This window comes from Betta splendens, chromosome 24 (genome assembly GCF_900634795.4).
Source record: "Betta splendens chromosome 24, fBetSpl5.4, whole genome shotgun sequence".
In the NCBI taxonomy this organism is placed as follows: domain Eukaryota; kingdom Metazoa; phylum Chordata; class Actinopteri; order Anabantiformes; family Osphronemidae; genus Betta; species Betta splendens.
This window is the reverse complement of record NC_040901.2, coordinates 4,495,336-4,518,163: the sequence shown is the minus strand read 5'-3', so window position 1 is coordinate 4,518,163 and position 22,828 is coordinate 4,495,336. Positions and strand designations below refer to the sequence as shown.

Genomic DNA, 22,828 nt, shown 5'->3' with positions numbered 1-22,828 from the left:
TACTGATGAAAAGCTCAGTTCCCTGCATCAAACTTGCCTCCCTAAAAAGCAGACAGTTCTGCAATAACAAATCATATCTTGATGTTTGGAAGTTTTCAGAAAAATACCAATTTCCTGCTCAAAATACCAAAGGGACACACCCTCTAGTATTTTAGATGAATAAATGTGGTTAATTGTCATGGCGAATTAAAACTGGGCTAATGTGGGTTCTTTAGTGGGCTGGAGGCTGCAAAGGCAAAACCGGGATGTGGTCACGGGGAGGAAAAAGGCTGGACTTTGGTTAAACACAGGGATTTGGGGAAACAGTCCATTCTGGGATTTAGTTGTGCCATACAAGTCGAATGAGAGTGTACCCTGGATTTTCCCCAGCTGAACGCTAAGCTGCGGTGGCTACGCTGAGATGTTTCAAGCTTCCCATACAGAAATAAGAGGATAAGTTGGCGTGGTGTCCTAAAGCACAAATCTTTAACCCAGAATTACTAGTGTCTGACCTAAAATAGATTTAGCAAGGCCCATGTTTCTGTGTAAACTCTCTCCACTGACAGCTTGACAGCTTATGCCAACACAAAGAACTAATGTAAAAGACAAAGGATGTGAGATCGGACAATACAGGCCAGAGAATAAAACCTCTCTCATATACAGGGAATACGCTTGTAAAATAAAAAAAAAGTGATTGCTCAAATCCAAGGGCTCTTTTATTTTCAAAAAGCTTCACTTAAGTATTTACAGTTTGTGCAAAAACATTTAAAGGTTTCAAGGACTTTACATTGTAAGTTCATCCTCAAGGCACATACATGGAACAACATCAATATTTCATCATGAGAACAAAAAGATTTAACTTTGGTTCCTAAGAAAACATCTCGGTGTGGATGGCTAATGTAACACTGCGAGTGTCTCGATGAGAAGCCAGGAATTGCCGTTTTACATGCACCGTAACATCCCAGATCACTTCCTCCAAACCGTAAGAATCTCTCTGCCGCGTTGCTCGTGCTGTATCTCAACCACCAGTCGGTGACAGAATACTTCAAATTCCAAAAGGTGGTGTGACTTAAATGAAAGGCTATGAAGCTAAATATAGTACATGCAGACATCCATGGATGAGTGTCACTGGCTAATAGATATTAGTGAGGGGTTTGATTATAGGAAGAAAAGATTACTCTTTAAGTGTTCGGTTTCATCCACTCGTGTTTTGTCTTAATTAGCCTCTTGGTGATTAAGCACAATTATGTCAACGTGAGTCGGTGATCTTTGAGGAGAATTACTTCTCGGCACCCTGAAACGGTACTGATGCATTTAGCGTCATCAACCAAGTAGAAAATTCAGAGTGATGTACGCTGCAAAACAACCGCCGAAGCTCTTTCCAGCCTGGTTCGACATTAGCAACGCGCCACTCGAGGTCACTTGTTAGCTACCGCGCGTCACGCTCGCGTGTTGTTCTCCCCGTTACTACATTTAGCGTTGCCGCTGTTGTTGCAATCTTTCGGAAATGTGCTTTCTTTCGCTCTCCTTCCCTTCCTGCCACGAATCAATCTCTCTCCAGCTAATCATTCAGTCCTGCATAAAAGGTAAGGCAAATATCTGTCTCCATTGCACATTCACAGACAGGGGAGATACTATATGTTCTGTTTCATCAGTATGTGATCAGTATGTAAAATAGGGCATTCATCTAAGACAAACAAAAAATCTGATAGTCAAACGGTATGTTATGTCGATGTTCAAAGTATTTCTATGGGGGGGGGGGGGGGGTCATGGTTCGCTGGTGCAGCATGTAGCAAACCAAACGTGAATTCTCAGTAGGGTCAGTTGCTTAGTCAGTTAGCGCCCTGACTGCTAAACAGGGTAGATCAAAGCTAAGGTCATGGCAGCCTGGTGCATCTGTGTTATTGGGTCTGCTGATATGTGGATATTAGTAGAAAAAGAGTCAAATAAAAAGTGGAGATGCTTTGATAACCACAGAAGGGCTTGTGGACAATGAACCCAGCATGACGCTTTTAACACGTGTTTAAATTCTTAGTCTTAAAATCACATTTGCTTAAAATAAAACTTTCTACGCCAGTTTAAATAAAGGTCATTTTGAACTTTTTTCTTTTCTACTATTACACACAAAGATTTCAAGCCAGACTGCAGTTAGCTTAGCCTAGCTTAGCTTAGCCCAACGACTCAAAACATGTCTACAGATGACACAACAATCACAATGAAGCTCAATTGTTGAAATCATCCAAGTGTGAAATCAGACATGTTGTTCTACTACGAGCAGTAGCTTTTTGTTTAGCAAACAGACCTGGATGTGGCATCAGACTTCTCATCTAACCATTAGAGAATCTCCCACATTGACAATACTTTAGTCATTTTAGATCTATTTCTATAAGTATTGTTGCTATTATTGCCGTTAATGTTACAGAAATACATCTACAACAAATATGCCAGCTGTCTAATTACAAAGACGATTTTAAGACTAAAGGTTATCCATTCATTGCTGTATAAGGTTTTTATAAGGATTTAACAAATGTAAAAATTGGATCTTTCAAGTACATATGTTATTTGATTGCTCCACCAACATGATTCAATCTCATAGAATCTGCTTACAATGTCAAATAAAACCAACAATTCTTAATATCATGGTTTCATTATTTCAGTGTACACTGACAACATCTTAAATTAAATTCCATATGATCATGATCTGATAAACTCCTGCAATGATTAAGATTGCTTTCTCATCAATCTTGACACTGGAATATTTTAAGTGTAAGCCCTTAGAGATCAGTTTGCCTAATGTTCGGTTCCTTTCACCTCTCCACTGTATACAATGTAGCCGAAGCTAAAGCTGCCTCCCTCACAAACAGTTAACGCTCGCCCTCTCCCAGCTTGAGCTCCATGCAGCCAAGTGAAAATAAGGGCTACATATTTTCTCCCTTTTTTGGTTGAGGATTATGAAGAGAGGAGGAACAGAAAGAGGGGGGGTGCAGGGGTTCGATGGTGGGAATTCATTAAGCTTGGCCCCTGAAAATAAAATCTTGTCAAATCAAATAAAGTCGTCTTAAGAAGTGCATAATGAAGGCCTCTTGCTGGCACCTCACATGCAACGAGCCGCTACCACTGTCCGTGAACTGAAGGGCAGGAAAACTGCTTTAATTAAGACCACGCCGGGATTAGAGGTGTAAAGAAAGACAGCGAAGTTGGGGAAAGAAAGGCTGAAAATGAGAGTAGCTTAGATGAGAATCATAATTTTCGGGGCTAATGTCCTGGAAGGATCAGGTGCATTGTTCAGGTGAGCGAACCATAAATGAATCGGACAGTCGCAGACAAAAGGGATAAATGATGAGACACTAAATGAGCTGCTGAGTCGCAACTGTGCATTGTGAGGATTATGGGCGGAGCGCAGTCTTATTGTTGTAATTTCCTAATTGATCAAAAAGCTTAATGAAGGCTGGGACAACGCTGAAATAAGTGGGTGTATAATTAGCATTATGTGTGTGTGTGTGTGTGTAACTTTACACACACAGACAAAAACACACACACACACACATCCTCAAGCACAAAAGATCTGAGGCCTTCTCCTTATAATACATAACAAAAGTGAAAATCTGTATCATTTACCAACCAAAACACTGTTAGTTTTAAATGATTCCACATCATTAAGGAGCTCAGTGAGCAATACTATAAAACAATGCTCTTTGGCTATGAGTAATGTTATGGAATGGCGTTCCTCTGCCCCAAACATGACTCTAAATGAAACTGCCCCCTTGTGGCCTCGCTCGCTAAAAACGACGGGGGAAAAATAAGCAGAACAAATTAGGGAATTTCTTCAAAGGGATGTGCATGTCTCAGCACATCCGTGCACCTCATTAGGAACAATAATCCTTTGTTGCTTTTTAAGCTCATGTTTGCACCTCCTCTCAAAAAACATGACACATTCGTTTTCAGAGTTTTTCCCAAAAGCGACTCTGGACTAAGCCCACTTTTGTTCGACTGTACATCAATAGAACAAAGATGCTTTTAGCGTGAAGACACTTTAGGGAAATCTCACTCCAGCCTTTCCACTGGTAACTGTCCACAATCATTTACATGTGATCACCACCTCTGCTCATTTCCTGCCGCGCTGCCTTTATGAAAGTGCACTTCAGTTGTTTTTTTACAACGTGCCACCAAAGCGCCAGTGTCGTGTTCCCACAGTGCCCTAACCAGCAGTGTTCCTAGCAGCCTTTCCCTGTGCTGTGTTTCTCTTTTACTACTGTTCTGTTGTACTGGGGAGGGGGGGTGTTGCAGCGTGTTAAAGCGCGGAAAGGTCGTATTTTGCTTCTGTGGTTAGCAAAGGATCCCAGCCCTCTAAGCGCCAACGTTTTCCAAGGCTGACAGCGTTCGTTAGAAGCTGCACCCGGGGTGCTGTGATTGTACAAATCCATGTTCATGTACAGTACTGACCATTTAAAACAACTTTCAAAACCCTGCTGGTTATAAAAAAAGAAACACTTGTATCTCCTTTCCTAAGAATAAAAAAGATAGCAGAGAATCCCACATTATTATCCACAGTATAAATTACATTTTAGACAGAACTTGGAAATATATAGTACAGTTATATTTGACTAGAATTTTTATGTTTTTTGTTGTCTACACAAATGATTTATGTGTGTATTTATGCAAGTATTATTAAGTGTGTGTGTGTGTGTGTGTGTGTGTGTGTGTGTGTGTGTGTGTGTGTGTGTGTGTGTGTGTGTGTGTGAAAACAGCTGTACTATTTGCTGCTGCATCACGTGTGGCAGAACTCTGTACTGGGCACGTTGCTGCTCTTGCAGTAGGCTATGCTGTTGTTACTGAGGTGACAGTCTCTAAATCCAATGCCCCCGTTGGGCGTGTAGATGGGCTGAATGCGAAAATCTCCCTTGAGCAGCTGCTCATTGTTCAGCGCCACTATCTGGAAGCTGGTCTCAGTCATCTCCAGAATGGAGTTATCCTTCTTGGTGCCAGCCTCACAGTAGTCGTCTTTTCTCCTGCCCCGGTTGTATTTCCACTTGGTCGAAGATGACCGGTTCTTCCTGTGCATGTGCCAGCAGAACAGGCTTAGCAGCGTTACTAGGATGAGAAGAACTGCTCCACCTATGATCCCAGCCATTAGCAGTGTGGAGTGGATGCTCTCCTGAGGAGATCGGTCTTTGACGGGAGGCTTTGTAGGCAAGGCAGGCTTGGTCCTGGCCTCAGAGCATATAGTATCCTCTCCAGGCCTGTAAGAGTTAAGGGTGTCCAGCACATGCACACAGATCCGGTAAACAGACCGCGGCTCCAGGTTTGTGAGGCTGATACGCCGTTGGCCCCCACTGACTGTCCTCTCCCGCATCCCTTCGTTTATTTGGCTTTGGCCCCTTTTGACCCAAGTGACTTTGTAGGCTGTGACAGTGAAGTAGGAAACCCAGCTCACCTCAATATTGGTGGAGTTGACCACAGTGAATGAGATCTGAAGGGGGTCCTCGTAAGGAGGCAAGGGTCCGGGAAGGTTGTTATGGATTGGTGGTAAAGGAGGGGAAGGTGAGTCAAAGTAGAAAGGGATGGATGTGCTAATGGAGGTGGAGATGATGGTGGTGATAGAGGAGATGGTGGGTGGAGGAGGGGGTGTGGAGCGGAGCGTGGGCCAGGGCGGCTGGTTGGCATCAACCGGGCACTCGATAATATCCAGGGTGAGCTCTCTGATTGCCATGCCACGCACCTTGTCTGGACTCAGGCACACAAAACCGCGGGCGTTGATAGAGGAAGGCAAAGACTTGAGCCACACTACCACCCATTTCACTGCGCAGTCACAGCGCCAGGGGTTATTACGCACCATGAGATGCCTTAGGCTTGACAGGCTATCAAACACACCCTGGGTTACAGTCTGAAGCTGGTTACTGGAGATATCCAGTTTTTCAAGCCTGTTTAGGCCGGCGAAGGCCGCCACAGGGATCTGGTCAATCTGGTTCTCTTGCAAGCTGAGTTTAGCCAGCGACTGGGTGGGTAGAAGGGGAGGGGGGAAGGTGAGTGAATTGCGGGCCAGGGCCAACTCACGAAGGTTGTTCAGGAACTGGAAGGTTCCTGGCGCGATGCCCTCGTCCGTCAGAAGGTTCCCATCCAGCAGGAGGCGCTGCAGGCGTGTCACATTCTGGAAAGCCTCCTCTGCGATGACAGCAATGCGATTCTCGTCCAACCGCAACTCCTTCAGGTCCTCAGGAAGACCAATGGGAACACTGCTCAAGTGGTTTTTGGTGAGGAAGAGGAGTTTGAGGCTCAGAGCCTCCCTAAAGGCCCCTTCTTCCACCCCCACTGTGGAGATGGAGTTATCATCAAGGTGCAGCTCCTCTAGTTTAGTCAGCTGAGCCAGGGCTGCCTTGGAGATGGTTTGGATATTGTTCTCCTGTAGATGCAGAACCCTCGTGTTTTTGGGAAGATTAATGGGAAACTCATCAAGTTGGTTGCCGTAAAGATAAACAGTCTCCACAGAGGCCAGATTGTGAAGTTCCAAAGGGAAGCCAGCATTGTTGATCTGGTTGTTATGCAGGTAAAGGACCTTGTAGCCCTCCTGTATCCCTAGAGGCACTGACGTCAGGCTGCGTTCATTGCAGTACACAAATGCTTTGTCACAACGACACTCCTCCGGGCAAGAAGCACCTGGCTTGAACTGCATTTGGAGGCTTAGGATGACAGTCAACCAAAACTGCAAGAATGAAGCCCAATCTTTATTCCAGGGTCCAGCAAGAAACTCCATAGTGAAACAACAAAAAGGGAAAAAGAGAAGCCGCAATAAAAGTAAAGGCGTCTATATATATATATATATATTTATATATATATATATACATATACACCAAAACCAGACCCACAAAAAGTCCACCTAGTTCAGTAATAATGCAGTTAGCTGGGAAAAGAGTAGGAAACTGCGGGAGTAATCCTGTAAATGCTAGTCCTCAGCCGAAGAGCGATGGTCTCATTAGTGGTGGCCGGTCCTGTGACTGACTCCATCCATGCTGAGACATCAGACCATACCAGGACTCTTCACTCGTCGCTCCATACAGAGCTCAGCCAGGGCCAATTTGAAGCCACGCAGTCGACAGCCGCCGCAGGCTCCACTTGCCTATCCGTCACACACTGCTGGTCCCCGACTGGGGCAGAGTCCAAGGGGGGTGACATTTGGATCCAGAGACCTGTAGGAAAACAAAGAAATGCTAGATTAGTGTTTTCAGGGGTGGCCTGTTCTCAGAAGAAAAAGGGGCCTCTCCTTTTCATTTCCTTCTCTTGTCTCGTTGATATACAAACATACGCACATCTTTCTTTTTCTCACATACTTTGTTTTTCAGAACAGAAAGACAGAAAACCAAACATATCGTCCATTGCTGATTTATGCACTGGCAATTAAAAAAAAAAGAAGTTAAACCATCTGATAAATATTCAGAACAGCTCTTGCACATCCGGTTTCACAGACATAAAGCAGGCTTTTATCCCTTCCTCTCTATCAAAGGAGAGAATACAGCAGCGCAAGGACACACACTAACGCATTCACAGTGGTCCTGAGCAATAGCAACATAGCTTAATGAAAGACATGCAAAAAAACAGAGAAAGTGTATACTGTATGTAAAATATCTGTGTGCCAACATGGCTGAACAAGATATATTCTAAAAGAAAAAAGTCAAAAAAAAAAAGGAAACAGACTTTTTTCCTTCTGCTTGAGCAGGAATTATAGCCAGAGGTACACGAGTAAACACATGTGCTTACAGTAAACAGGGGCCGTTGTTTTGCCAGTGGCCAAGCAAGAAGCTGGTTATTACACGTCACCCTGAACACACCGTCACCGAATTAATTTCAAATTCCAACGTGTGAAATGTGCATTTTACAAAATAAGGGAGATGCAGCGATGCCCTGCTTATGGGCTCCTCCTCTCCTCCGCTGTGGTGACATGCATGAGCTGTCAGACGAAATGGGCCCGGGAAATAATTTAGTCCAGCACCTGCGATAAATGATCGATACAGGCTATTTTTCAGCATGGAGAGGCTTGTAGTAAAGCACAAGGCTGCCGGATTACAGCAGACCCCCGGATCCATTATTTCAAGTTTTATGAGCCATCAAACATTTTCCAGGCCTTCCCCTGCGCGATTGAAAGATGCCGGTCGACACTGGTAGCTTTCAGTCGACCTGAAGTTAATGTTGGATGACACACAATAATTGAAACGGCGAATGAAATGTTAAGAACAGAAATGGCCGCGAGCACCGATTAAGGTGTCTCGCAGGATCGGTGAAGGAGCGGGAGGAGCCCGTGAGCCCCATGATTTCTAAGACGGTTCGAATTTTGTCCGGTCTTTAAGCAAATTTGCTTAGGTTAAATATTTGTGAATTGGAGGAACACGTGATACAAGTTACACAATGACAATTTGCCTTCAGACCCCTGTTGGTTGTTGACAAGATGGAGCCTGCTCTGCTCTTTGTGGCAGAGTTGGTGAAACAATCCTCTGACACACATCTGTGATCTACTTTTCTAAATTGAAAGAGCTAAATTTAATCAAATAAGCTTCAGGGGTGGTGGTGGTGGTGTGTGTGTGGGGGGGGGGTAAGCAACCACATGAGGCGATAAAATGTGCTGCACAATCAACAGCAGAAGGCAGCAGCACCAAGATTATCATGGCAGCACAAGTAAAATGTCACCAAGAGAACCAAGTAATAACCTTACGGAAATAAGATGCGTTCACGCCAAAGCTGGTAAACTGCAGACGCAGACGGACGAACCAGTGTAATGGCTAAAAAGAGAAATACTTTTTTTTTTTTACTTCAGGCTTAATTTCATTTCCAGTCGAAGGAGCACAGTTTCTCACCACCAGATGAACGCTGTGATATGTGGCCAAGACAATCCGATTAGAGCTGGATTTGGCCACAGAAACGCAATTAAAAGTTTCAAATGGATGGGGTGTTTAGGAGACGATAAGAGGCGGATCAGGTGGACTTCAAAGCCTGCCCAGTGAGCGGTGCTCATTTGAATGAATTATTTCAAAGAGGGAATTGAAAACCGTGCGGCGCATTGAGAAGTGGAAAGGGGAGACTGGTTTTCTCGGGGGGTGTAAAATGTGGAGCGCGGCGCTTCGCAGCGCTGCGATCTTTGACTCGACGGAATAGCTCGTCGCCGCGCGAATCCATTTTAATTCATCTCTAAAACCGACCGTATTGTCTCACGTCGGCGACGCCGTCGGTGCGTCAAGGTGCACCCAGCGCGTTACGCATTTCATTAAATAACTGAATTCGGAAAGTAATCGATTGATCTGCAACTCACGTCCGCGCTCAACCTGTAAATCGACCCCTCCGCGTGCCTCTAACTAAGTCGTGGGTTAGTAAGAACGGTCCACCGTACCTTTGGCGAGCCTTTATCCATTACAAACCCCGCTACCGCGTTCAACTTTCTCCTTCCCGTTGAGCATCTGTCCTTCACGCGGTCCCGCCGTGTGACCGTGCGTAAAGGTCCACTTGGTAACGCTGGTGCGGATCGGTTCCGATCAGCAGCCCGCTGAGCAGCATATTTTCCTGCAGGAGGCTTCGCGTCTGTCCGCACTTTTTCCTCCTTTTCTTTTTTTTTTTTTTTTTTTTTTAAAAACGTGTATGTGTGTGTTTTCCAGGTCCCGGGCGCTTCACGGCCAAGCGGAGCTCCTTTAAGCTTTAACTCAGCGCCGTCCGCGGCTCGCGCGGAGCGAAGACAGCGGCAGCGGGGAGATCGCGGCGCCCGTATCTCTCCTTCCACACTCCGCCCGAGCGGCGAGGACGCACTCACCCAAGTGTCCGCCGCCTAATCCGCTACGGGCCATGACGGCCAGCCGCGTCCGTCCGGGTGCGCTCGTTTTCTCTCCCTATGTTTTTTTTTTAATGTGGACCTCAAACTTGTCTCTAGTGTTTCCGCAGCTCAGACGCGGACTCCCTGCCAGCTGTTGTCATAGATGGATTCAGCTGATAGTGCGACGTGTGTGCGCGCGCTCTGCTCACCTCTCTCTCTCTCTCTCTCTCTCTCTCCCCTCCTGTCCCTCCTCCCCTCCTCAGAATAAAGAATGCATCTCCTCCAGCAGCCCTGTGATGGCTTTAAGCCACAGATCCTCCCTGCTGCCCTCACACTGCAGAAAATAGTTTGTCTCTCAACACACTTTATCCCTACACGCTATTTGCCTGCTCTACCTTAACCCGCTGCACTCTGCGCTGCCACTTACATTTTAAACACTAAACCTGACGCCGCAACCAGTGAAATGGAGCGATCTGACCTTTGATGGCTCACGTGGTCTCAGACTGTCCCTCAAAAGTCTTATTAGAGTACATATACATTATAAGGTGAATTTTAAGGATCACCTCCGCTTTTTTTAAATTTAATCAAAGCTGGATAATTAGCCCCGCGTGAAACGCAGTCTTTACTTCTCGCGCTTTCTTGCGGTGATTTGAAGCATTTAGACACACGCTGACAGCCTGAGTAATTTCATCTGACTACCCCGCGTCCTGGCGCAGATACTGATTCAGCACGCTGCTCTCACGCGCCCGTGTCCGCGCGCGCTCCACGCGCCCCACACCCTCTCTTACTCGCTATCTCTCCCCGCGCGAGCGCCCCTTGCTCGACACAGCTGGCAACGAGCACGCGCCTGCGCATCAGTGCGAGTCGCCGGTCTCCGAGCGTTAATATGTTTTGCTGCTGCGTCCGCTGTTTCTTTGCGCGGTTTTCTCGCGCACACACATGCTCTCTCTCTCATTATACACCTTTTAAATGCCGTGTGTGATAAGTGACACACAGGTCAGTCAGATTCATGGGCGAAATATGAGAAAATGGGGCCCTGGGCACAGACAGGTAATGACCCCCCCCCCAAAAAAAAAAAAAAAACTGTGGTTTTCATGTTTGTTTGGGTCTGACTTCATTCTTTTGTGACCAGTTGAAAACATTTTCGAGCAAATTAAGCGCCCACTATTATTTTTCAATCACAACCTCTACTTTGGACCGTTTACCATTAAATTCATTTTTTAAGCTGCTGTTCAGTGAACGTTACACGGCTTCCCTACACTGTAAATCATTCCAAGCTGGTCCGATGTCCCACAGAGGTTACAGCAAACTCATTTTCAAGAGGGACCTGGCCGCGAGTCAGTTCTTCATCTGACATCAAGAAAAAAAACACTCTGCTGCAGCTGCTGATGCCATTTTGTCCCAGAGTTGAAGGCAACATCTGATACTGCAGCAACTTTGTTTAGTGAAATATTCACGACTAACCTTGACCATGGGTTTTATCACTTTGAAAAGCGACAGCCACAACTTAATTTAACCTGTAATTAATGAATTAAGTGTATTAAATATTGAATCCATTTAATGAACTAAGGACACAGAGGGCTTCCATCGTGAGTACAGTACGTGCTTCATAATATAAAAAAGGAGCCTGGAGAACTCCAATCAAAAGTAAAGCATGCCCAGTCTGATCACATTGTTTGTTTAGAAATTCAATACAATCAGAAACTCTCAGCATTTAATTAATCTGCTTCAAAATACTGAGATACTGAAGTGCTCTAAAAATAAAAAAGGGCCCATTATATTGAAGCTATATACAGTAAGCCTGTTTCCATTAAGTCAACAAGATAAGTTGATTTCAGAAGATTTATGTACTGTAGGATATTTTGCAGTCTGACAAAAAACAATACATTTAGTTTTTACATATTTTGTTATTAATAAACATCTTTCCATCATTTGGAAATTATGCAGCAACATCCTTACTTTTAGTCACTCTGCTCGATGGATGTTTGGATTCACACGGGAAAAGAAATGTAAATTATTGACAAAATGAGAATTCAAACATGTCTGACTGAGCAAACAGCCACGTTCTGTGACTCCATGTTAGTTTATGGCCAAGGACGGGGTCACGGGGCCGCAGGAGGTCAGCAGGTGCACGTTCACCTTTGACCCCAGCCTTCTGTTCCAAATAGAATTGATGTATCAATCTGACTTTTACTGACCCACTTTACCATATATAACTCACCAAAGCATTCAGAACTAATTAAACGATGTCCGATCAAGTCACCGGCGTCATTTCGCTCCAATCCAGCTGAAGTCGTCCATTGCATCAGCATCACCACGCGAGGCAACTTGCTTGTTCTTCGCCTTTCATGTTTAATTTTGGGGCTGCCACGTCTGAGACGGACGCCGTCGCAAGGCCCGGCGTTTTAATTCCTTCATAAATCAAGCTACTGTGCACGGCATGAATTACTGCACAAATCCAGAGGAAACGGCCTATTTTTATTTTCGCCATGATGGACATGTTTTGCAGTGGTGCGCTCTGCTCCTGGTCGGTGGAAAGGAATGTCTCCTTCTGGCATGCAAACATAGGAAACTGACATTTATGTGGATGCAGGACGGGCCCTATAGGCAAATATGTTCAAGCCATTATCCAGGGCGGTAATTAAATTAGTTTATTATTGTGCAACTAAAAAAAAGAGCTATAAAAAGTACATCTGCATCCAGAGATCAAAAAATACAAAATAAAGCTCCACAGATTTGGCTTCTTGAAGATCCACTGTAATGTTTAACATATAAAACATAAATCCAGGAACATATTTCAGTCTACACTCTCCTCCTGGATCTCAAACTGGAAATCCCCCCGGCTCCACATTCCCAGAGACCTTCCCGCAGCTTTTGGTGTGGCAGTATTTACTCTACATGCTTGTGTACCTTGATAACGCTGTAGATACACACGACCCCGGCGCACATCAAAGCCGCCTGTGTCCATCTGCCCCGGCTCAGGCCTCGAACGGCATTAAAGGCGGGTAACGGCCTACTCAGATACGCAGATATGTTGCTCCCTCGGTTCCATTCGCCCCGGTCTCCAGGGACATCATTAGCTTATCACATTCCAGCCCGCGTGAATTTACATCTGGACACCGACAGGCACTTCAAAGGTGCCAGCGACGTCAGGCTTTGACTACACCTCTCTGGAAACATCAGCATCTCACTGTCGGATAGTGGAAATCACGTTTGCAGTGCAAAGCTGGGATGTAATCAGGCCCATCGCTCAACGATTTAGTGGCTTAAAGGAAAAATATGCTGATTATGTTGATTATGTATCAAGACATTCCATAATTTTCAAGGCGGTGTAATTATGTTTACCCCTGTTGATTATGAATCCGCGCTCGTCGAACGCCGCAGCAGGGCTCGCGAAAGGGAGCAAAGCTTTCTCACAGCGAGCCAACAGCACACGTATGTTTTTCTCAAGGAGTGAACTGCGAAGGAGGCGAGGGAGTCGGAGGATTGCACCAACTCCCGAGCCCCGCTAGGCCAAACTTTTCTTTTCCTGTATTTCTGGATTTTCTTTTTTTTTCTCATTGCTCTGCACCGTGAAAACATATCAGAACTGACAGACACCGAAAATGCAATATGCAGCACATGCAGTGTTCGCACAACAAGCACGAAATGCTTCAGCAGAGGATGTGGTATCAACGTAGTCCTTTAATTGGGCGGCGCGGCGAACGTAAACAACATTTACCTCCACGTGGTTTTTATACTAGATAGCACGTTGCTTTTATGTCGGAATTAAAATAGTTTGTCGAGCTGTCGAAGGCGGGCGACGTTTAATCAGGGTCATTTGACGAGCGGCAGTGAAGGCAGCGCGCTCCCACACGAGCATGTGAATTATAGGGGAGGCAGAGTGAATGCAGGGTCCTGACTGAATGCTGCCCTGTGCTAATGCCAGGCTGTAAAAACACTGACTTGACAACAAGTAAGCCCCTGTAGTTCTGCTGAGGGAGAGAGAAGCAGAGTGAGTGGAGTGGAGACGAGGGAGGGAGGGAGGGAGGGTGAGGCGGAAAAAACAAAAAGGTTTGACTGAAGTAAGAGCTGAGGATCGCTGGTGCTGATGACACGCTGCTGCCGTGTCGCCCTCGTCCTCCTGACGTCCAACGCGTCCGACAAATGTTTAACAAAGTGTATTAGTTGGCATGTGTCGTTGCCATTTAGTGCTGATGTGCTGCTCTCGCTTCACAAGGCAATTCACCCTTGAAAGATGTGACTTTATGTAGCACGATGAGCCTGTTGTGCTTAGTGTCTCCCATACAATTTATTATATCTCATTACGAGCCTCTTGTTTGTCACCATTTGCTACATTCAAGTCTGAGAGTTAACCGTCGTCTGAGAACCTCAGAGGTCACGTTGAGGTTGACTCATAGGAAGACGGAGGCCGGCGGCCATGAGTCAGCGTCCAAAGCTACACAACTACAGCACAGCTCTGCTGCTGTGTCTCAAGAAACTCCCATGTCCTTGTATTGTGTGTCTGAGCGGCAGCTCAATCACTACTGATTAGACAAAGAAAACAAAAACTGTGTTGACATGTGTTCTTGGTTTCCAGAAGTTAATCCACGAGATGCTTGTGATTTCCTGGGACTCACTCTTAATCCAGTGACACAGTCACAGTTACCTTGCTGACGTTGCACAATGTTTTTTCAAAATAAAAAGGATTATTGGAGTTACAGTAACTACCTCATGGAAGTTGAGTTAATATTTTCATGTGACACCATCAATGTCACAATATATTTGTGCTGTACATTTGCATTGGAGGCTCAAACTGGGCTTAAGTAAAGTTCATGTCATTTGTTGTATAAGCAATTTCCTGATGTTTCTTGCAAATCGATCTTTGTTCTCTGCTCCTGAGCTATAATGACTGTAGAGACCGAGGCAGCAGTGGCTAGAGAGCGGTCCTGCCACGCCTGATTGTTTCGAGAACAAAGGCCCTGAACATTTTCTAGACTCTGAGGACCCCTCAATTTTCAGTTTGCTTCTTTATGTCCAGACCCATTTGTTTCATTGCTGCTAATATTTACGGCCCGCCGTTTTCACTGCAGCTGCCGCTGAAGGCTGTCGGCATGTCTACATTTGGTCAGGTATTCATGAGAAATGGTACAAGTCTGAAAAAGTACTTGGAGTGTGTTTTCTTAGCAGGTACAGTACAAAGCGTGTGCGTGCACAAATCCCTGCCTTGCACCATATTTGGTGAACATTTGCTGCTGTGCAGGATTTCCTTCATGCACAACGACGGGCCCGGTGCCGCTGAACGCACTTCTTAAAAACAGAAAAAAACCTCTAAAAGGGGACCCATGAGAACAACTTACAACAGATCAACAGAGAAAGAACAGAGGAGGAGAAAAATAGACAGATGCCAGGAAGGAGCAGGTCTCGGGGTCACGCGAAAGATGGGCCTGATCCCACCTCCAATCCCTGCAGCTTTGCTTTCGTTTGAAGTCACATCTGGGCTAAATTTCCCCTCCTGACTTGAGCAAAGAGGAAGTCTTCTGGGTGGGTGGACGGGGGCTCAGGGCTGCTCCTGCCTCCCGGGCTAAACGGCATAAATACTGTAGATCCGTGAGTCACCGAAGCAGCGGTTGAACGATATCCAGGCCCTGATTCAGTGCTCATCACAGTGGATCCACCATGACTACAGGGAATGACACAGGGCTGGTATGAGAGCAGCCAGTCCGTACATGGACAGGATTAATGTTTCCTGTCAGACTCTCGGACAGCTTCAAGCGGGGGAGAAACAACAGTGGTCCCGATATCTCACAAAGGTCAGGCTACTATTACTGGACGAATTCTGAGAAGAATGCAAAAAAAGATTAACTAAAATGTGAGAAAGATGAAGAGAAATGTGTCTTTTGAATTAATGCAAGTAAAACTCTGAACCTTTCATCAGTGTGTAAAAAGCATGTATATATTTTTTACTGTTCAACGGCTTAATATCACGTCGCTATTTTCTATTTTCTCCTTTGCTTTCTTTTTTTCTTTCTTCACTATACTGTAGCCATTCATTAATTCGCAGAATTCCTCACGAGACCCCGCGCTTCAAAGCTAAAATACGCAGGTGAAGGCAAACATCCACTCGGCGAAATGACGAAGCGCTGAGTCCAAGAAGAAAATGGCGCCGATCGAAAAGCGCCCAGAGCCGCGGCGCGTCCGAGCTGCTCCGCGTGGCCGACGAGCACCTTGATCCGATCAAGACCTTCCAGCTGCGGACAGCTGTTTAAAGGCAATCTGTGTTTATCCTCGGCTTTCCCCTCCAACTAATTAAGTAAGCCCTGAAACACCAAAACATCACGGCCCCGTGGACCTTTTTTCTTCTCTGACAGCTTGTCCCTGCAGCTGATTTATTATTGCACCATTTCAAATTAGTGCTGGGTGGAGAATGTCTCACAACAATTTACACTCACACGACCTCAGACGCTTATTAATTTCTATATTTTAATTAGAGATCAGCGCACATGTGGTTTCGTATAGGCCGATATTAACGGACACTTGTTTGCTTAAACATTAATAAACTTAAAAGGAATTTCAGATTATTATTATTATTATTACGACTTAATGAAGCCTGCTCCATAATCCAACACACACACCCACTCTAGGGATGAGACGTGGAGGTTCCTCTTCATTTGAACTCTCCTTCTGTGTCTCCGCCGTCAGATGAAACAGCGACGCCAATCTTTATTCCCCGCAGAAAGTTTTAATTGCCTGGGAAGCGCGGAGACATGCAGTGCGTTTGAAAGCATACATTGTAGTGGCTGTTTGAATGGGATGTATTATCTACCCCCCCACCCCCCCTCTCCTCCCCTCTCATCACCACCATCACCTCCCACTCTTGTATTTCGCGACGTGAACAATCCCCCCGATGCACGAGGCGGGAGTTTGGATAAATCCAGATTACATCAGACGCCAGGTGAAAGCGCGTATAAAACGCGCAGCTAAAAATATAATTACGCTGTCAGACGCTAAGCGACGGCGTTTAATCCTGCGCTACGCTGACGCTGCTCCGTGTCTTCTCCAATCAAGTGTCGTAATTTGATATTCTCATCATTGAGTCTTAAAATTTCTTCCCCCCCGGCTTATTCATCAACATCAACATCTTTTCTGCTTATTTATTCTCCCAACAAGCGCAGTATTAGCTTTGGCGAGCCGCGCTGTAACTCAATGCTTCGTGGAATTAGAGCCTGATGTGTTCATTTGATCTTATTTTGGAATATTGCTCAGAAGTTGAAATAACACTCCTGCAACACACACAGATGCAAATCAGGCGAGTGGATCTTTTTTATTTTTCTTTACTTTCCTCACATGTTGACGCTATTAGTACTTTATCTTTTGTTTACAGGATCCTCCAATGCTGCTCACCATGCCGTCAAAGACATAAATGAAATTTTGCTAAATAGCATTTTTGCCCCATATGGTTTTGCTGAGGCAGTAGCCCCTTTAAAACAATCTGTGGTCCCATCTGGTCACTGTGGTTTTTGCCCCCACCCCTTTCTTGCTTGCTCTTATAGCTGCAGCGTGCCGCCCCGCTTCCAGACCATCCTCAGCAAACATCCCGAGGGCGCCTCTAGGTGGACGCCTCCCATGAAAATCACCGCATCTCCCCGGGTGCTCCGGGAGCCTCGCGATGCGGCGGAGAGCCTTGTTCAGGCTTTATTGGCCTCATCCTTACGCCCCGTGAAAGGGGAGAACAAAGAGGCTCCGAGGCCCGAAGCGAGAGAGAGAGAGAGAGAGAGAGAGAGGGAGAGAGAGAGAGGGGAGGAAAGTGCAGTGGATGAGTTTGGTGTAAGCAATAATGCAAGACGCATCGATTCGGTGGCATCTGCTTTCACGCCTCACCCCTCGGCCTCTGTCGTCAGGTGGCACGGGGCCCGACGCCGGCGCCCGCCACCCCGCACGGATTAATTGAAGCATGCTGTCGCAAACGAGCCACATATGGCTAATATCCCCCCCACTCTGCCCTGCGCGGCGCATGCTAGCATCACCCATCCTTATTGGCGTTCTATTCTGGGAGCTGCTCGTACACTGGTCAACACGACGCAGATACAGATAGAGGGAGGTGTGTGTGAAGCCGTTGGGTTCGGCTCGCTGTAATATTCATGACTTCCCCTTTTGGTTTGTCATTTGTCTCCTTCCACGCGCCGCTCTCTGCTCTTAACATGGCACAAAGCAGATTAATTGCGCTGTCGTGCCAGGTGGGAACAAACCGGCACACCTGCCCCTGATGCCGCCTGGAATTAATATGAATACATCATAACTTTGGTCCTTATCAGTTATTTAACGGCCACTGCCCAGAATAACGGGGTCGTGCGAAGATGCTTTTGGCACTAATCCCCTCAAAGGTAAAATGCAACGCTGGGATAAACAGTGACCTGAGCGACGTTAACGACTGTGTCCTGCCTTCGAGCCCGATCAGGTTGTCATGTCAGCGCAGCACGCGTGGCTGAAGCAGAGAGAGAAAGCAGACGGGGGGGCTTTTATCTTTGCAAATCAGGACTGAAAACATCCATGAAAAATATATTAGGACTTTTGATGAAGACTTGGTTTCCAGCAGTCAAGCTATATCCTGAACCAATCACGACCCATTTGTTAAGTGATGACCAACCTTGGATGAATTTATTACACATCATTTATGTCTTATGTCTGATATGACTAAAAAGGCAGCTTTCAGTTCACTATATGCATCTTAGCTTTTCATATTAGCACCAATAGATGATCCTTATAATACAGGAAGCAGACATCTGAAGGTGATTTTTTTGTCATTCACTTTGTTGAAGGTCACCACTTTACTCAACACTGACAAAAATATAGATAGAAGCCATCTAAAAGTAATAAAATGTCATTAAAGAAGCTGATGACTTGACTGACAGTAGTTCCACTTATGAAACGACTTTACTCCTCTGACAGATGAGAGCTTTGCGACAAGGCAGCCGTTTCTATGAGCTGTTATTCAGCAGTGTGGATGTCTGGTAGCTAACGAGAGCTCAGCCTTCCCCTGTTGGTCCCCTCTTATCATGCAGCTGATCAGGGTGTATTCACTTACTTGGCAGAGCCCCTGATTGCATGGTTGAGATCCAAGTGGTAGATCTCTCAGATTTAATATGAATATTATGTGGTTTGCCCATGGGGACAATTTCATTGACTTACCTCCTTCGTTGTCTGGACACTTTTGGATTTGTCACTTTACATTAACTTTAGGAGGTAAAGCTTTTAAACAATCGCTATAATGGAAAGCACGCTTTGGCGGCGACGCCGCTACGATCTGTATCAAAGCCATGTGGAAGAGAAAAAGTCCCCTGCTCGTTTTTAAAGGCACGCTCGTTCTTTTTTCTTCTTGAATTTCCACAATGCATCTTACAGGATGTTGTGGGGGCAACTCCGTAAATGGGATCATGCAAAATGTTCTATGTGATTGCACTTCAAATGAGGACGACGACTTTAACCCCCTGTCACCGGGGTCACGTTCATCTCCTCGCGCTCCCCCACGTATAAAAGCAGATGCTAACGACACGGTGGGTCGTCAGGTGCAGCGGCCTCGCTGATGAATAGCTGCTTTTATTAAACATAATCTGGATGCTCCTGTAGGTCTCCGCCCAGCATGCGCTGGATGTGAGCATCCATCACACCCCGCCACTTAATTAACCCATGATTAACTTTGTGGTTCTGCACACGTGGCCTGTGATTGAGTCTCGGGAAAATCCTAAATAGTCGGAGAAATGAGACGAGAAAGTGGAAGCGCAGCCGGCGGAACGCTGGGGCTCCCAGGTTCGTATTCAGCAGCATACCGGCATAGTGAACCTCTTTGTTCTCCTGCTGACCTTCGTCCGGAAAAATGAGGTTGTGATTACGGCGGCCGTGTCGTAAAAATAGCTTCATACAGGAAAACAATCCCACTGTAGCTGGCACATGCGCGGCGAATAAAGGAATGGCAAAAATCCCCCCTCGTGTTATTTAAGACGGTTGGGAGCTAGCAGGTATTTCTCATGACTATCTGCTTTCCCCTGGGTGTTGAGTGTCTTTGGGGAAGAGTCTTGAAATGCCTCAGAAGGGCAGTCGGAATGTGGACGCTGCACATGGAAGCAGTTTAGGCGACTGCAGAGCAGGCGCCCGATACAGCGATGTGAGACGAAACATTGCTCAATGTCCTCGGCAATGTATCTCTGGGAAAGAGAGTGTTAACACATGTTGGGCTCCTGGGCTATCTAGCCCCGTGTGTGTGTGTGTGTGTGTGTGTGTGTGTGTGTGTGTGTGTGTGTGTGTGTGTGTGTGTGTGTGTGTGTGTGTGTGTGTGTGTCTGTGTCCCGAGTTGCAGAATAGTAACTGCCGTGTCATAGCAGGGGTTGTGTAGAAATACGCCCCTGGGACTTCAGAGTTGGCCACAGTCCAGCTCTACTGATACGTTAACAAGAAGAACTTGTTCTTATCAATGGGCCGCTTTATTCCTGATGTACACACACACACACACACACACACACACACACACACACACACACACACACACTCGCGCAGACACACACTGTAACATCAACAGAGACGCGTATTGGAGACGGACAGAAATGCAAACATCAGAGATTCCAATAAACTCGCGGGCGGCCTCGCAGATCTGCACACCACTGACCGTCGCGGGAAGCACACAGGAAGGCAAACAGGCAAAAGGATCTGCGACAAACAGACGAGCAAATAAACTAGTCCCGCAGGCTGGAAAACGCACACGCACGCACGCACGCACGCACGCACGCACGCACGCACACACACACACACACACACACACACACACACACACACACACACACTGCTAGCGTGGTTGTGCAAAACTAAAAATCCAGGACAGGAGAGAGAGTGAGAGAGCGTCATAAGACAGATACTAATATCGCGTGTCATAGTTCATAATTGTATTGTTATTGTATCTATGTCTATTAAACTCAAAACATTTGCTCATTTTCTTATCATGTTCCATATAACAAGCTGTGAAGTTACAGTATTTTATGTGGTAAAAAAAAGGTCCAAACAGATTTTGGTCCTTCTCGTTCACCAGCTTGTCTCTAACGTCGGCCGCCGCCGACGGTCCGGTCTCATGGACGAGGGTTTTACAGCCGCTGGGAGGAAGGTTAATGAGCAGAGCGAAGTAGGACTGAAACAGTCGAGTTACAAAAAACAAAACTCAAACTAAATAATGAGCTTAATGATGGAAAAGGGCTGCGAGTCAGGAGGTACTTGGTCCGCTGGGTCAGCGGGAGTCGAGCGCTGGTTCTGGTTCAGGCGGATGCGTGGTGTGTAGCGGTGAGAGAGGCCCGAGCACAGGAGGCGAAGACGCTGATGAAACGTAAAGTGTGGGATCCCTGATGGTAATAGCTGATAGGAGTAATAGGGGTGAAAGCGGGAGCAGAGGACAGATCTGTCACTTCCTCGGCTCAATGTGGAGTAAACACAATGCGGTGTCGGGCCCTCATCTCCTCCGCTGATCACTCCACGAGACCCGGCTAAATGAAAAGGCCTTTTAGCCCAACTTAATTACAAGTGGCTACGGCCGTTCGTCTCCATCTGTCCTCTCTTTGCCTGTTTTTCTTTTGTGCTTCCTCACTAGCGCTAGCTAAAGGCCCCGCGTGCCTAGCGCCTAGCTAGCGCTCGCTGCACAAAGACACAGTGTCCAAATGCGCCTCGTACATTTGTTTTCTTTTTTTTTTTTTTTACTCCTGCAGGTTCTGTTGTTTTCTTAAGAAATCCATTAATAACCTCTAGCGCAAACGCACTCCATCTTGTATTCTCCTCCTCCACGTGACTTAATCGCCCAGCTCATTAGTCTGTTTAATGGCCAACACATTCGTACGTTCGCACGTTCTCCATGATAAACATAGTTTCAGTAGTAGTCGGCGAACAAACACACAAACAAACAACTGATGCGAGTTTAAGTACATTTCCAATCCAAGTCCACTTACTTTGACTTTGTAACAAATGAGAGCAGCTCGTCACTCCCTTAAAGCCACTGGTACTTATGGGAAAACCTCCCCAAACTTTATTCTCCTCTGAAACCGCTATGGATCCACGAGGCTGAGTCAATACGCAGTAACACATAAGTCCCCCCCTCCCTCCCCCCCTCTCCCTCCCCTGTGCACGATCCAATTTCAGGCCGAACGGAGGTGATCCTTCCTCGGGGCTCGTTCAGACGGAGGCCACTGCACCATTTACACGGCGCGGCGAGAATGAGGGATTCCTAATGACTCCGCACTCCGAGACTTCCAGTGGTGCCCGAGGCCTCTCGCCAAGGACCTTCCAACTCGGCGCAGCCACTCATCAACCAATCACCTAATTGTAGAGCACAGACAGAGCGTGGGAGGCCTCGCAGTCCAGGAAGTCCGGTCGTGCCGAGTGTTAGCAGATGGAGTCCATGCTGATTTCAGTCGTTTTCGCTCGCACTCAACTCATCTCTGTGACAGGCGGCTGAAAATGCAACACAGTCTCCGCTTTATGAAGACCGATCGTCTTTATTACCGTTGTTGCAGTTGCATCAGACCTCCCAACGTAACCTACTATCTTTGACCTAAGGTTTTCATTTCAAGCAGTGATCTGACTTGAACAGTTTTGGGGAGGTGATTATTCTTATATTAAATAATACTGGAAAATTTTAGTTCATTTACTTTTCTTGCCTTCCAGCTGTTACCTGCTTTTAGAAATCCATGTTTGACACCTTTGATGGACTTTGATTTCATTTTGAAACCGATAACCTTTGTATTTGTAGTTATATTTGTATTTTTCTCAGTTTTTGAAGTCAAGGCTCTTTTTGCATTGTGATACTTCACTTGTCAATCAGTCAAATATGTTTGGTACATTTTCCCTCGTTTGTGTAACTTATATCACTCTGTGCTTCATCATCGTTTCATTCTGCTTTATTTCACCACAGATCAGCTGATGATTCAAACCCGGTCAGGTCGTCAGCTCTTCCCACAGATGTCACTTGATCTTTTCTGAGTGACACGACTGTTTCACCACACTCGAGTCCCACTATACTTTTCACGTCTTTCATTCATCATCCTCCCTTCAAGG

General features: G+C 46.1%; 1 protein-coding gene across 8 annotated transcripts in view; it reads right to left on the bottom strand.

The window, feature by feature from the left end:
* Positions 1-677: 677 nt before the first annotated feature.
* flrt2 (fibronectin leucine rich transmembrane protein 2) overlaps positions 678-22,828 on the bottom strand; it is a 104,439-nt gene continuing 82,288 nt past the window's right edge. For 6 of the 8 annotated variants that reach the window (XM_029140663.3, XM_029140662.3, XM_029140664.3 and 3 more), the window contains one exon: positions 678-7,163. In XM_029140663.3, the coding sequence (XP_028996496.1) occupies positions 4,748-6,730 (1,983 nt within the window). In that variant the 5' untranslated portion in view covers positions 6,731-7,163 and the 3' untranslated portion in view covers positions 678-4,747. Of the gene's footprint in view, positions 7,164-9,352; positions 10,461-22,828 lie in introns of those variants that run through there. The other 2 variants (XM_029140661.3, XM_029140666.3) reach the window with 2 other exon arrangements.